The sequence below is a fragment of the Pteronotus mesoamericanus genome, unplaced genomic scaffold, assembly GCF_021234165.1.
Source record: "Pteronotus mesoamericanus isolate MK-2021 breed Mesoamerican mustached bat unplaced genomic scaffold, CSHL_Meso_final contig_74, whole genome shotgun sequence".
Classification (NCBI taxonomy): Eukaryota; Metazoa; Chordata; class Mammalia; order Chiroptera; family Mormoopidae; genus Pteronotus; species Pteronotus mesoamericanus.
In genome coordinates, this window is record NW_026555247.1 from 17,706,144 (window position 1) to 17,720,931 (window position 14,788).

The 14,788-nt window shown below is 39.1% G+C and overlaps 1 protein-coding gene across 1 annotated transcript in view; it reads left to right on the plus strand.

The window, feature by feature from the left end:
* The window catches only part of KIAA1328 (KIAA1328 ortholog), a 245,113-nt gene extending 230,957 nt beyond the window's left edge, over positions 1-14,156 (plus strand). Inside the window, exon 11 of the mRNA XM_054583556.1 lies at positions 13,850-14,156. Coding sequence (XP_054439531.1) covers positions 13,850-14,060 — 211 coding nt within the window. The 3' untranslated portion in view covers positions 14,061-14,156. The remainder of the gene's footprint in view (positions 1-13,849) is intronic.
* Positions 14,157-14,788: the final 632 nt, after the last annotated feature.

Sequence of the window (14,788 nt, forward strand, 5' to 3'; positions counted from 1 at the left end):
AAAGAGACAATTTTAGAGCAGTTAAGAGCCCAGATGTAATAATTATAACACTAGGTTTATAGGCCAAAGTTTGAACGCTTGCTATGTGATTTCAAACAAAACATTTAATTTAATCTAAAAAGTGGGGATAATAATATCTCCCTTATAGGCTCATCATTATGATTATGCAAGATAGTATGCATAAGTACTGAGCAAGACCTGGTATAAAGTTAAGTAGTAGTTGTCATTTCTGAATTTCTTAACAAGCAATAAGATGTTCCGCCATATCAGAGCCTCTTCTAAACCTCTGCTTTGGCCTGTGGCTTGTCTGTTGCTTTGGTTTTTCGAGGTAAAATCCTTGCAAGGCAGACAGGCAGCATGGCTTAGAGGAGAGGGCATTAGAATTCAAGTCCAAACACCTGGATTCATCAGTACCTGCCTCTACCGCTTACTAGCAGCGAAACCTTAACAAAGTGCCTTGACCACATAGACCCTCAGTTTTTCAGTGTTCCATCCTATCTGTCTGACCCTTACCCTTTGTTTAGAGATAAAACAAAATGTACACATCTATCTCCTGATTGCACATTTATACATTTGAGGAATAATATAATGAAAAGAATGAACATTGTCAAAAATAATTAAATATTTGGTTTCACAATAACATGGTTTATATTTCTCTTCAAGATCTTTGGGGTTTCATGCTGGCCAGTAGTTTAGAAACCTCAGGTACATAAGCAAACTTGGCACCGCATCACTCACAGCAAGGCACAGAGCAGCTCCGAGGGAACCTGTGGCCATCCCACTTGACAGAGGACTGGGTGCAATTTACGTTTCCTGAGATTAGGCTCTGTGAACATGTGTTTACTGAAGTATTTTTACTTTTTTAATGTTTAAATGAAATTGTGTCTAGAAAACTTTAGCTCTTACCCTCTGGAGGACCCCAGGAAAAAGACAGAGAAAAGAGAGCATCCTGCAGTCCAAATTAAGGCCATTAGCCATGTTGAAAAAGGTTACTGTTGTAGGCTTCATGCTTTACCTTGGGGAAAAAATGGTCAAGATCATGAATGATAGTACCAAGAGTGGAAATCAAAGACTTCGGCAGTAAGAATACTTACCATGGAGAAGACATAGAATAAAGGGTAGTAAATGGCCATTGACTAATGTGTCTTCAGCTCAGCCACACATTCTTGTATACTGTTTCTCTATTTGAATATGCGTGCGTGTCTATGTATATACCACCTCTAATATACAGGGACCAGCACAAATAGCACCCCTGTTTTATTACAAAATCTTTTATTACAAGATCATAGGCATGTAATTCTGTAATATAACATTATCACACTCAAGCACACCACATGATTTTTTAGGTGAAATGTTCAAATTAAAACTATAAATTATTACACCCATATTATTACCCTACCAACCACACTCAAGCAGGCATTACTTTTATCAGACCCTGTATTTAACACTTTTATATTTTTCCATAAGCAATTTTCTTGTCATATTAATGAGATACACCCCTCAACAAAAAAGATATTACAGTCCTTTTTTGCTTTCAGTCTTCTTTATCTCTTGTTTGAATTTATTTTACCATTTTGTATTATCTGTAACTTTTTATGAGTTTAATCACAAAAATGAAGACACATATATGATAGTTCTTTAAAAATAATAAAACAAAATGCATGCACATCTGTATTTTTATTAGCCTTGAGACTTCTGGATCCATATTCTCACAAAAACATCTTTGCTATACCTTTTTAGAGAATATGAGCCACTTGGTGTACAAAGTCTAACATTATCCATGAAAGAAAGATTCCAACTTGGTCTTGAAGCTCAAGAGTAACTGGCCAAAGCCTTACCTGTTTGCTTATCAAGGCTTTCATTGATTTTCTTTCTGTCATGGGTGCAGTAAGTCTCAGTAAGACTTGCTGAGACCAAAAGCTCATCATCTTATTGCTTGGCAGGCCAGGGGAGAGTGGTTACTGTTAGACATGAGAGGCTGTTTCTTCCTTTGGGAGAGCTGGGAGATTCTGAGGAGCTGGGATTTGTATTAAAATGGACCTGGCTTCAAGCTTCCCTGTCACGGGACTTAGGCTCAACCCAGTACCAGGACAGCAGGTAGAAAGGAGACAAACCTTGTACACAATTGCATGTCTTATCAAAGCCACGTGTATAGTTATATTTCTTAACATATGTAAAGAATTCATCCTTTCAACCCTTTGACATTTAAAAATATTGTGGACTAAATGTTCTTATTAAATAATAACTATATAAGAAAGATAGGATAAAAGACATGCTTAACCAGTGGGGTTCTGTTTTGAATGTTGTGCATTAAATAAATAAAAGGATGCCAGGAGCCACAGCTTGGGGGTTTTCTGTATGGGGCCCTGAGTAACCCTGCTGAGGCACTTTTAAGAGCCAGGATGGAAGCCAGAGCTGAGCACCATGCCAGTCCATGCTGAGGGAAGGGGTATTAAGCTCTTTCTTATCGAGGGCTGTCTCTTCCGTGTGTCCTGGAAGAAGCCTGCCCAGCAGAAGTCACCACAGTCATGTACCCGTTGGCACTTGATACATTGAGTTGACCAAAAGGTTCTTTTACTTACTTATTTATTTTTTGGTAAGATGGCCCCAGTAGCACTTTAGTTTTCTTTAACTCCATTTGAAACAGTTTTGTTAGATTGTATTGTGACAGCTGTAATAACTGCATTTTTTTAAAAAAGTATCAAAATTGGTGAATTATTGTGTAGCCATTTAAATGTTGAAGATGGAAGAAAATAAGTGACATTTTTGGCATATTATGATGTGTTATTTCAAGAAAAGTAAAAGCACAACTAAGATGCAAAAAAGATTTGTACAGTGTGTGGAGAAAATGCTGTGATCAAAGGTGTCAAAAGTGGTTTGCAAAGTTTTGTGCTGGGGATTTCTCACCAGACAATGCTCCATGGTCGGGTGGATGAATTGAAATTGATAGCAATCAAAAATAGAGACATTAATTGAGAACAATCAGTGTTATACCAGGCAGGAGATAGACAACATACTCAAAATATCCAAGTCAAGTGTTGAAAATCATTTGCACCAGCTCGGTTATGTTAATTGCTTTGATGTTTGGGTTTTACATACGTGGAAAAAAAAACCTTCTTGACGGTGTTCCTGCATGTGATTCTCTACTTAAATGTAACAAAAATTGTGTTGGCAATGAAAAGTGGATACTTTACAATAATGTAGAATGGAAGAGATCATGGGGCAAGCGGAATGAACCACCACCAACCACACCAAAGGCAGGCCTTTATGTTGCCTTTGTAATGTTGTATATGTGGTGGGATTGGAAGGAAGTCCTCTATTATGATCTCCCCCAGAAGAACAAACAATTAATTACAACAAGTACTTCTCCCAATTAAACCAACTGAAAGCAGTACTCTATGAAAAGCCTCCTGAATTAGTTAACAGAAAACACATAATCTTCTATCAGGATAACAGAAGACCACATGTTTCTTTGATGACCAGAAATTCTTTGATTACAGCTTGGCTAGGAAGTTCTGATTCATCCACCCTATTCACCAGGCATTGCGCCTTCGCAGTTCCATTTATTTCAGTCTTTAAAAAGTTCTCTTAATTGAAAAAATTTCAACTCCCTGGAAGACTGCAAAAGGCACCTGGAACAGTTCTTTGCTCAAAAAGATAAAAAGTTTGCAAAAACGGAATTAAGTAGTTGCCTGAAAGGGGGCAGAAGGTAGCGGAACAAAATAGCGAATATGCTGCTCAATAAAATAGTGATGAAAGTGAAAATGTGTCTTTTATCTTTACTTTAAAACTGAACAAATCTTTTGACCCACCCAATAACTTGATGAAGGCTGGAAGTACCTCGCCTTGGGACACCTGCCCTACCAGGTGAGGAATGGACTATTTACCACAAATGGCATTCTGCGTGGACTTTCATCAGGATGCTTCTAAATGCTCTCTGTGAGGAAGGGGTGCCCCTCCTGCGTGGGTAGTTGGAGGTATGTACTGTGTCAGCCCGCTCCGAGGAGAGTCCTCAGTCACTGTGCCTTCGCTCCATCCACATCTGCTGTCCTCACCACCTCAGCCGCTGTCGAGAAATGAGCCGCTTCTAAAATAAAACTTCTCTGTGTGCCAGCTGATACACCCCACGCCCAACTCCTATCTTTTGGGCTTTGGCTGGAAAGAAATGGACTGGGATGGAAGAACCAGATTCTGGGGAAAGCTGAGGTGTTGCTTCATCTTGGGTGGATCACAACTGTAACAGAAACCATTGATTTACGAGGGAAGAAGCTGGTTAGTGGCAGCACTAACATGAGAACCGACCCGAAGCCCCTGGGAACCAGGACCTCTCTGGACGGCGGGAGCGGATTGTGCTGCGATGCTCACGGGGAGCCGCCCTCAGCCGCCCTTGCCGTCGCCGTCGCCCGCCGCTGCTGGTCCGTGCCGCCGCAGCTCAGTAGCTTTTTCAGAACTGTCCCCTTCGGTAAGTGATGCTTCTCGGAAGCTTGCCCCAGTTCTTGTATCTCCTCCCTTTGGATATAAGTATTTGTGTGAACAGCAAAATGTTTATACTAATGCACAAACTGTAGGTCACATGGCATTCTATTCAAACCGGAAGGTTTCATGCTGGGATTGTGGCGTTTTTGTCATGACTTCACTGGAGTCTTGTGTCAATGTGACAATTTTAATTTCATGCCCTGCAGACTTCATAGTTTTTTTGTCCTCTCTCTGCTCCTGTTGTTGCATAAAGGGTAAATCCCTGTGTCACGTTCATTTTAGATTGGAAAAAGTAAAATTTATACAATCTCCAAACAGAGACAGAAAACAAAAGCTTTTACTTAAGGGAGGAAAAATAACTCTTTTCAGTTGTTACAGATTTCCATATGGGTGAGCATGGCCTGAAGGCTCTAAAAAGGAAATATACTTCCCTGGTAACATTGGGTACTGGTACTATTTTATTAGTACAGGTTATCATTAATTTCCTTATTGAAACACAAGATATTCTCAAGTGTTTGGGTATAAAAAACAATTAGATTAGGGCCAAGTTCTTTTTTAACTAGTCATTGCTGGCAAAAAACAAAAAGAAAAAGTTAAAACTTCTCCTTCACTCAACTATTTGAAAGAGAGAATAAAATGTTGTGATAAAGAAAGTTGTGAGTAAGGAAAAGTCTGGCATAGGTTAATAGCAAACTTGAGGAAAATAAATCAGAATTTATTATAGACATTAGATATTTTAGTAAAATGAATTTTTAATTAAATGAAAAGCTTACATATGGAAGTTTTTCATATCAGAGGTTTAAGATCAAAGATGCCACAGAATTAGAATTATGATTTAATACTATAAACTATTTAACATTAACTTCTAAGAACTATGCTCATGTACTCTTCACAGAAATTATGAAATATTGGGTGGCCTAAAATGAACTATTTCATTTTATTTTTTAAAAGTATTTATTTACTTTTTTAAGGGGAAGGTGGGGGAAGGAAGAGATGGAGAGAAACACTGATGCAAGAGACAAAAGCATTGAACCGGCAACTTTTCTCTTTGCGAGATGATGCCCAACCAACTGAGCCACACCAGTCAGACCTATAATGAACTATTTCAAATTTACTTTCTTGCAACTACCTTCAGCCTATGGTCCCAAAGTCAGGTTTAAACTGCTGAATAAGATTAATTAGCTATGAGATGGGCACCCAGCTTCTACCCCCTGATAAAAACAACCATAATCCTTTTTAGAGGACTGTGCATAGGGGTTAGGGGGGATCCTTTCAAGAATCTGTTTTCTAATGAGTTTTAAAAAACTGATACCAGTGATTAAGCAGCAATCACTTAAGTACTTGTGCTTATTTGGGACAATTGCAATGATCTTGTACATATTTAAAGAAACATTTAAATTTCCTGTAATTTTACCATCCACTGTATATACTGTATACACTATATATACCACTATTAATATGTTAGTATTTAGTATACTTTCCTCCAATCTTTTCTTTTGCTTGTTCTATACTTTTCTTCAGACTAATTTTTTTTTCTAAATTGTAAACTAGTTGGAACTTTAAAAAGCAAAAACTCTTCTTTGTATTAACCATTCCATGAATAAATTTTAAAAAGGTAGGTGGAAATTAGTGCTGCTAAATAAAATTGCCTAAATTGGCCTGTTAGCAAGATTGATTGTTGGAATGAAAATGTACGTGTTTTTCTCCTAAGTTACCTTAGAAATGCTACAGTGTGATTGTGTTTCTGATAAAACTTCTTTCCTTTTTTTTTCTTTATTAGATCTATATACAAATTTAATCTGAAGCACAAATCACTGCTATAAAATGTATGGCATTTTCCCAAACATGACTCCTACATCTCTTTCAGAGGAAAAAAAATATGTATTAAAGTTAAATCTTGCCATCAGATCAAATTTGGTTGTAGAGAAAAGAATGATTACACGGACTCTGCCTGGTTCTGAGTTAGGCAAGGCAGAAGCGTTTGCTGGCGGGTGCACTCCGATTTGCTGGCTCTGTTCTGCTTTGTCCGTCCAGAAGCAGAGGCGACTCTGGCGAGCCAGATTGCATCTGGCGTTAGAGCTAGGAAAGAATATTTCTCCTGTTGGGAGCCTCTCTTCAGACATCAGAATAATGTTGGATTTTCACCTTAGCATAACCCACTTATTTATTTTTACCTTATTCCCTCCATTTATCATTCATTTTGACCCAAACAAGGGATGTCAGGTTCAATTACTGTGCTGGCCCAGGGCCAACTCCAGTGAGCCCAGAGGTCCTGCCTTGTCCTCCCATCCATCTTCCTCAGATTCCGTCTTTTTCACTGACACCTCTTATATTTCAATATCAAATTCATGGGACTTTTTCTTGTCATCCAGTTTTCTCAGTTCTTCCAAACTGGGATAGATAGGTGATCTGGGTCCTTTCACGGCCAGAGCACTGGGACAGACCCACAGGATCTCGCAGTCTTGGTAGTGCTCTGCTAAAACTCGGATTTTTTTCCCCATCAATTTCTACTTTTTCCATTCCATGTGTTTACAACAACCAAAATGTTTCCACATTATTTGGCTATGCTAGTTTTCTCTTCTCTTGACTCCCTTTCTTCCTCCCTTTCTTCAGAATTGTTCTAATTTTCCTAGAATCAATAAAGCCCATTGAAGGAAGTCAGAACAGTAAATCAGATATAGTTCCCTGCATTGTTTCTTATTCACGCACCCCAGTCCCCAGTAACAAAGTAACCTGGGAGAACATTAGGTGCACTCTGATTGTATCTTTTATCATCACCTGCAGCAGAGGCACATTCAGCAGGAAAATATCCTGGTTACCCTAATGCCAATTGACATGGTTCACATTTACAGCATATTTGCTGCTTCCCCAGGAGTGTCCCGTTTTGCATTTAATAGGGAAGTTGGGTGGTTGCCTTTTTCAGGATACACACTGTGTGTTGTTGCCCTGAGTCATCCTAAAAGGCTGGATGTTCTCCCATCTCAAATTTTCATAGATGATGGCCAGTTGGGGTTCATATGTTAACCCAAATAAGCTTCACCATGCAGCCATATTAAAAATTAGGGAAACAGTCTCAAGTTCCCAATCCTAACAAACCACTTAAGTAATGGCGCTTCTGGGAACCACCTATACGTACCAACAACGCAGGTGAGCCCTTTAACTGTATATCCACTAATTTCTATTGTTTCACGATTTTGCCCTCTGCCAACCTGTATCACCTTTTTTGTGACAAGAGGACGGAGAGGTAATTATTACATTAAATTGGAATAATATGAGGTCTCTCTTTCCAAAGAACTCCTGCTTCAGCTTGCTTGCAATCAGTTCTAGTCTCTCAGCTTCAACTGGGGCACTGGGAGCAGGCAGGACTCCTGATGCGCAGCTCCTTCCGCCCTCCTACACCCCGGGCCTTACGTAAGCCTAAGGATAGCAGCGTTGCCACAGGCACAGAGAAAGTGTGTGTGGGTGGGTGCGGAGGGGGCAGGGCTGTTTCTTTTCTGATGGGTTGTTCTCCCTAATAGGTTCATATAAAGGTTACCAAGTCCATCTATCCATATTGTCTTTCTCTTTGAAAGTACAAACAGTCATAAAACAGAACACTGCTGTTCAGTTTTATAATCTTAAATTTCAAACAACGCACTGATGAATTATTTATGTTATAGAATGTGTTTTCAATAATGTGTAGCCTAAAATGGAATGAATGCTTATCTGTACGTGCCCTGAACTTTCTAAAGTGCATGCTAATAAACAGGGTAACCTAGCATCACAGGGGCCTGGTGTAATTTACAAGGCAAGCACTTCTTCCTCTGGGCTTGGGGTCCCGCAGCATGTGCTCCAGCAGGCAGCACGCTGCTGTTACTGCCGGAGCCTCTCAGGTAACGCTCTTCGACTCCAGGCTGTCTAACAGAGCTTTTCTCTCAGTATAACCAACATCGGGATCTATAAATTTCATTTCTCGTTTTGGCTTCCAGCCATACTAAATTAGGCTTTAATTCATAATTAGTAGGAAGTCACAATTCCATAGAAAAGAGAACATTTTATATTAAATGGCCATTATCTAACATCATGATTTCATAAAATGATTAAGATGCTAGAAAATAATTAAGCTATCTTAAGGTCGCCCATACTTAAAGTGCAGACATAGGGAGGAGAGGTGGTAATTTTTTTAATATGTGTGTAGCTCCTGCTGCAGTGACAGAAAGAAAAGAAATTATTTTTCAGTAATTTTATTTTTACAGTTGTACAAATTATCAGATTTGTCCAGACTTGCTTTCTACATCAGAATCTCTGAAATCATGTACATTGCTTGCATAGTGGTAGTCTTTTATCCAAATTTCCAAACAACAACAATAAAAAGCTAAGAGTAGATAGCTCATTAACCTTGAATGGTGGGTATCATTGAAGAAGATTGGGTAACTTTCACAAGTCTGTTTCTGTTCATGGTAACATTCTTTATATGAAGACTTAGCTCAGGACTGATAGCCAAGAGAGAACATGGCAGAGGTCCACAGTCTGTCATCCAGCGCTCTTGGAGCCAAATGTATTTCAGAATTCACAATTATTTTATAATGTCATAGATGCATTCTTTTTTTAATCTATTTTTATTATTATGTGTTGGTTTCAGGTGTATAGCTTAGTGGTTAGAAAAATAATACACTTAGCATAGTGTTCCCCCTGGTATTTCCAGTACCCCAAGTGGCACCATGCATAGTTACTGACTATATACCCTATCCTTCACTTACTTCCCCGTGGCAATGTGATAAGCACTAACCTGTACTTGTCAGTCCTTTCGCCTCCTTCACCCCGTGCCCCAAGCCTCCCACCCCTCCGGCAATCCCCAGGTCTCTCTTTGTATCTGTGAGTCTGTTTCAATTTTGTTTGTGTATTTTGTTCTTTACATTCCACCTATAAGTGAAATCATATTATATTTGTCTTTCTCTGACTGACAGTTCAGTGAGCATAATACCCTGTAGGTATATACAGGCTGTCAAAAATGGTAAGATTTCATTCCTTTTAATGACTGAGTAATATTTCATTGTATATTTACCACAGCTATTTTATCCACTTTCCTGTTGATGGGCACTTGAGTTTCTTTCATAGCTTGGCTACTTTAAATAATGCCGCAATGAACAAAGGGGGCATATATTCTTTCAAATTAGTGTTTTGCATCTCTTCAGATAAATCCCCAGAAGTGGAAACACTGGGTCGTAAAGCAGGTTCATTTTTAAATTTTAAGGAAACTCCATAGTGTTTTCCATAATGGTTGTACCAATCTTCATTCCTGCCAATAGTGCACTAGGGTTCCCTTTTCTCCACGTCCTCACCAACATTCGCTATTTATGGATTTACTAACGATAACCATTCTGACAGGTGGTTTACCAGCCATTGTCATTGTGGTTTATTTTGCATCAGAATTCACAACTTTTTAAGGTAACCCAATGCATGTACTACTATATGGAGTACAGCGTAATATATAATGCTCACATCAAATGGAATAAACAACTGATTATTTTTAATCCTCACCCAAGAATATGTGGGGGGGGGTTTATTGATTTTAGGGAGAGAGACAGAGAGAGAAACATCAGTCCATTGCCTCATGTATGTGCCCCAGCTGGGGATCAAACCCACAACCTAGGTGTGTGCCCTGACTGGGGATTGTATCCACAACATTTTCGAGTATGAGATGTTGCTCTAACCAACTGAGCCACCCAGCCAGAGCAAGAGTATTAATTTGGAACTATAACCAGAAATAACCATAGTAGAGTTATGGTTAGTACTATAAGTATGACTAAGATATTCTCCTTGAATAATCATTCAGTCTTCAGAAATGAACGCTCCAAAATCTTCCATAGTTACTCACTTTGTTACTACCTGTTTCTCACTGATGTCTGAAAAGCCACGCCATTTAAAATAGATAAAATAGGATGGTCATCTATTGAAAATATGCATACAAATGAATGTAGCTCATCCGAAAGTATCTAGTTACAGCTTTGTTTAAATGCTAATGATTTATCAATGTAACAGCTTCATCAACTGGATCCACTTCTTAAAGCGCCAGCATAATAGATGATACTGACTTCATAGATCTGGAGGTTAGAACCACAAAATTGGCATAGAGATAGGAGTCAAACTTTTCAGCCAACGGAGTTATAGTTTAACTGGCTCTACAGAACTAATAACATTAAGAGGTGAGAGAGAATTTATAGGACCTCTTAACTTCTACAGTCTCTGTGCCAGAATGATGTCTGAGCTCTCCACACCTTACTCATAGGTTATGGGGAATGGTTGGCATGAACATAAGAAAAAAGTTCTTATCCCCCGGGGGATCACTGATGCATATCTGAAGTCAGTATCTCGGAAAGGAAGATAGATACTAGATCTTTGTGAACCTGGCTAGTTTATGGCATGGTAAAGGCTAACCTAATTAAGCTATTTTATCTGAGATTTCGTAAAACCTTCACTGTGTCTTCCCGTTTTATTTCTGTTCATTGAAGCAAGTTATGTTGACATTATCTGTGTGATTGTAGTAGAAAGGGAGTTCAAGAAAAGCAAACTATAAAGGAAATGTTTTCAAGCAAATTGTCCTTAAATCAACACTAATTACCAAATACTGATTTTTTTTTCCCCTTAAGATAGCAGAACAGTAATGCTAAATACAAAATTTAGCTAGGGTAAGATAATAAAAGCTATGGGAATTCTTTTAAATTAGAGCAATGGCACATCCATAAAACAGAACCCTGCTGCAGTTTACAGGAATTAGGTAGATCTATATGCACTATTGTGGGACAATCTCCAAAACAATCTGTTAAGTGAAAAAAGCAGATCATAGATCAGTACATAAGCATTGCTCAATTTAAGTTTTTAAATACATGTGTGTATATTTGTATTGCACATGCACGCATTTAATTATACAAAAAAAATGATTTGGAAGCATATACAAGGTCTGTCCGGAAAAAGTCCAGCCATTGTTAATATAACAAGAACGGTTTGCGTGACATCGATGTAACCTGGCAGCCAAGGAGAGTGGACTGGAATGCACATGTGTGAACAATGATAACTTCGCTGTACTAGTCAGTGGGAGTGGTAGATGCCATTGAGTGAACATATGTACTGTGTGGCCGTTGCATTCAAAAAGACTAAGTGAGTAGTGCAATGAATCTGCATCAAATTTTGTGTTTAAGCTTGAACATTCCTCTGTGGAAGCAATACAGATGATTCAGAAGGCTGCAGCCATGGGCAAATGGTGATTGGCAGCTTCATCACGACAACGTGCCCACTCATGCATCACACGCATCTCATGCAGAGTTTTTTTGGTTAAATATCAGATCTTCCAGGTGACTCAGCCCCTGCCACTTCCCCGCACAGCCCAGATTTGGTGCCCTGAGACTTCTGGCTTTTCCTAAAACTAAAATCACCTTTGAAAGGGAATAGATTTCAGAAGTCAGTGAGATTCAGCAAAATATGATGGGACAGCTGATGGTGACTGGAAAAACTGTGTGAGGTTCCGAGGTGCCTGCTTTGAAGGGGACTGAGGCATCATTGTCCTATGTACATTGTTTTTTGTATCTTGTGTCTTTCTTCAATAAGTGTCTGTTTTCATATTACATGGCTGGATACCTTCTGGACAGATGTCATATACTAAACTGTTTTCAGTGATCTCTGGGAAGGGTGATAGGGTTCACATTTGGTTGAAAGATAGACTGTATAGAGGACTTTCATTTCTCTTTATATAATTTTATGCATTTCAGTTTGTATAAGGAAATCATTCTTATATCTGAACAATTTAAAAATTTCTAAGAAAACAGTTGTGACAAGGTAGTCATTCATTCTTTACTGAGTACTTGACATCAAGGATACAGTGGCTCCTGCTCTCATTGCTTCGAGTGTAACGAAGGAGGAAGATATTAAACAAATAAACCCATATAAATAAGTAATTACAGATTGTGATAAATGCTGTGAAGTAAAGGGGCAGATTATTATGAGAAGAAAATTAATTGGGGCAATCTATTTTAGATAATGAGGTTAAGGAAGGCCTTTCTGAAGTAGTGATACTTCAGTTGATATCTAGTAGGATGAAGAATAGTTATCCAAGCCCTAAAGGCAAGGGAATTAAAAGCAAAAATAAATGAGTGGGACTAAACTAAACTAAAAATGTTCTACATAGCAAAAGAAACCAACAAAACAAAGAGGCAGCCAACATAACAGGAGAAGATATTTGCAAAGAGTACATCCAATGAGGGGCTAATATCCAAAATATACAAAGAACTCATACAGCTCAACAACATCAGGAAACAATCCAGTTAAAAAATGTGCAGTGGATCTGAACAGACAATTTTCCAAGGAAGCGTACAGATGGCGAACAGATACATGAAAAAAGTGCTCAACATCACTAGCTAAAAGGGAAGTGCAAATAAAAACCACAATGAGACACCACCTTTCATCTCTTTGAATGGCTATTAACAATAAGACAAGAAATAACAAGTGTTGGAAAGGACGTGGAGGAAAGGGAACACTTGTGCTCTACTGGTGGGATTGTAAACTGGTACAGCTACCATGGAACACAGTATGGTGGTTCCTCAAAAAATTAAAAACAGCAAGCCCTCTTCTGCGTATCTACCTGGAAAATTTGAAAACACTTATTCGTGAAGATATGTGTACCCCTGTATTCATTGCAGCATTATTTATAATAGCCACAATGTTATAAATAACCCAAGTGTTCTTTGACATATGATTGCATAAAGAAGGTATGGTGCATATATACAGTGAAACACTACTCAGCCTTAACTAAGATGAAATATTTCCATTTGTAACAACGCGGACAGAAATTGAGAGTATTATACTAAGTGAAATAAGCCAGAAGGAAAAGGACAGGAACCATATGGTTCACTCATGCGGGGTATAAAACAAAAAGCAACTAATGAACAAAGCAAAAAGACAAACTCATAGATACAGATAACAGAATGGTGGTTCCCAGGGGGAAAGAGGGGTGGGGAGAGAGTCAAGAGGGTAAAGGGGGCCAAATACATAGTGACAGGAGACTAGACTTCCGGTGGTGAGCACATAATGTCGTATTATACAGTTGTATACCTGAAATTGATATAATGTTATTAACCAGTGCTCTTGCAATAAATTTAATACAAATTTTTAAAGATGGAAAAGAAGAATGTTAGAAGCCAGCAGAGGAGAGGAGCTTACAGACTGACAGAGGGGCCTTCTGGTGTAACCTCCTCTAACGCCACCTTCTCTCGCAGGCCCTCTTGCATGTGATGTGATCTGTGATTCGATCCTTCCCCTGGGGAGCCCATCTCTATCGGTTCCTTGGATTCTAATGTTGTGCTGGTCTGATCATTTTCTCTCTGGGTTGTGTGTGTTACAGGTATGAGACATCTCTGTTGGATTTGGTTCAGTCACTGAGCCCAAAGTCTGCTTCTAAACCCCAGCCCCATCCCTGCAGAGAAGCTGGGTCCTGGAAACACAGAACTTGCCAACTCAGTTCTCTAAAATCGACCCGGAACAAGATGGGGGCAGGCAGGACCCCCGAAGACCTGGAGGAGAATCAAATTCTAGAAGATATCTTTTTCATTTGACACCAAAGCACTTGCTGCAAAATTTCCATCAGAACCTTGTGGGTGTTTTAATATACCGATCTAGGATTTTTAAATTTTTGATTACAAGTAATTGTGTCTCTCCTTTCAGAGGGCCCTATCTCACTAGCACCTGTTATGTCTTGCATATAGAAATCACCCTAACAACCCAGGGTGTTTTTGATCAGACCGATCAGTGGACAACACATCCAGGGGAGATGGGCTGTATATTCTCTGTGCCACGAAGAGATGAGAACATCAACATAGAACACTTCCTGCATGGCAGAGGCCATTGCATGTTCAGCCTCATTTTGAGAGTATTTGCTTCTCAATATTGTGCTGAAAAAGATTGGCTCCTCTTTTGTACCTATCAAGGAAAACCTATCCACTGAAAGATCCCTCTAATTTAAAAAGAGCCCCTTGTAACAAGCAATTTTGTAAAGACAGACCCTTTTTACCCCTGCCCCCTATTCTCTTACCACCTACCGCCAAGTGTAGTCACTTAATTCTGAAGTTGGAGTTGGTGCTCCTGTTATCACAAGGAACACTGAAAGCCAAGTGTAAGACTCAGTAGTCATCATCCTGGCAGCTGTTCCTCCCATAACCAAAAAGACTCAGTGGGCTTGAGGGAAGGACCCACCCAACCCTTGGAAACCAGCATTAAATCACACAAAAGTGACTGCACTAGTGGAAGCAGAAGCCCGAAACACTTTTTCTACCATCCCCAGATT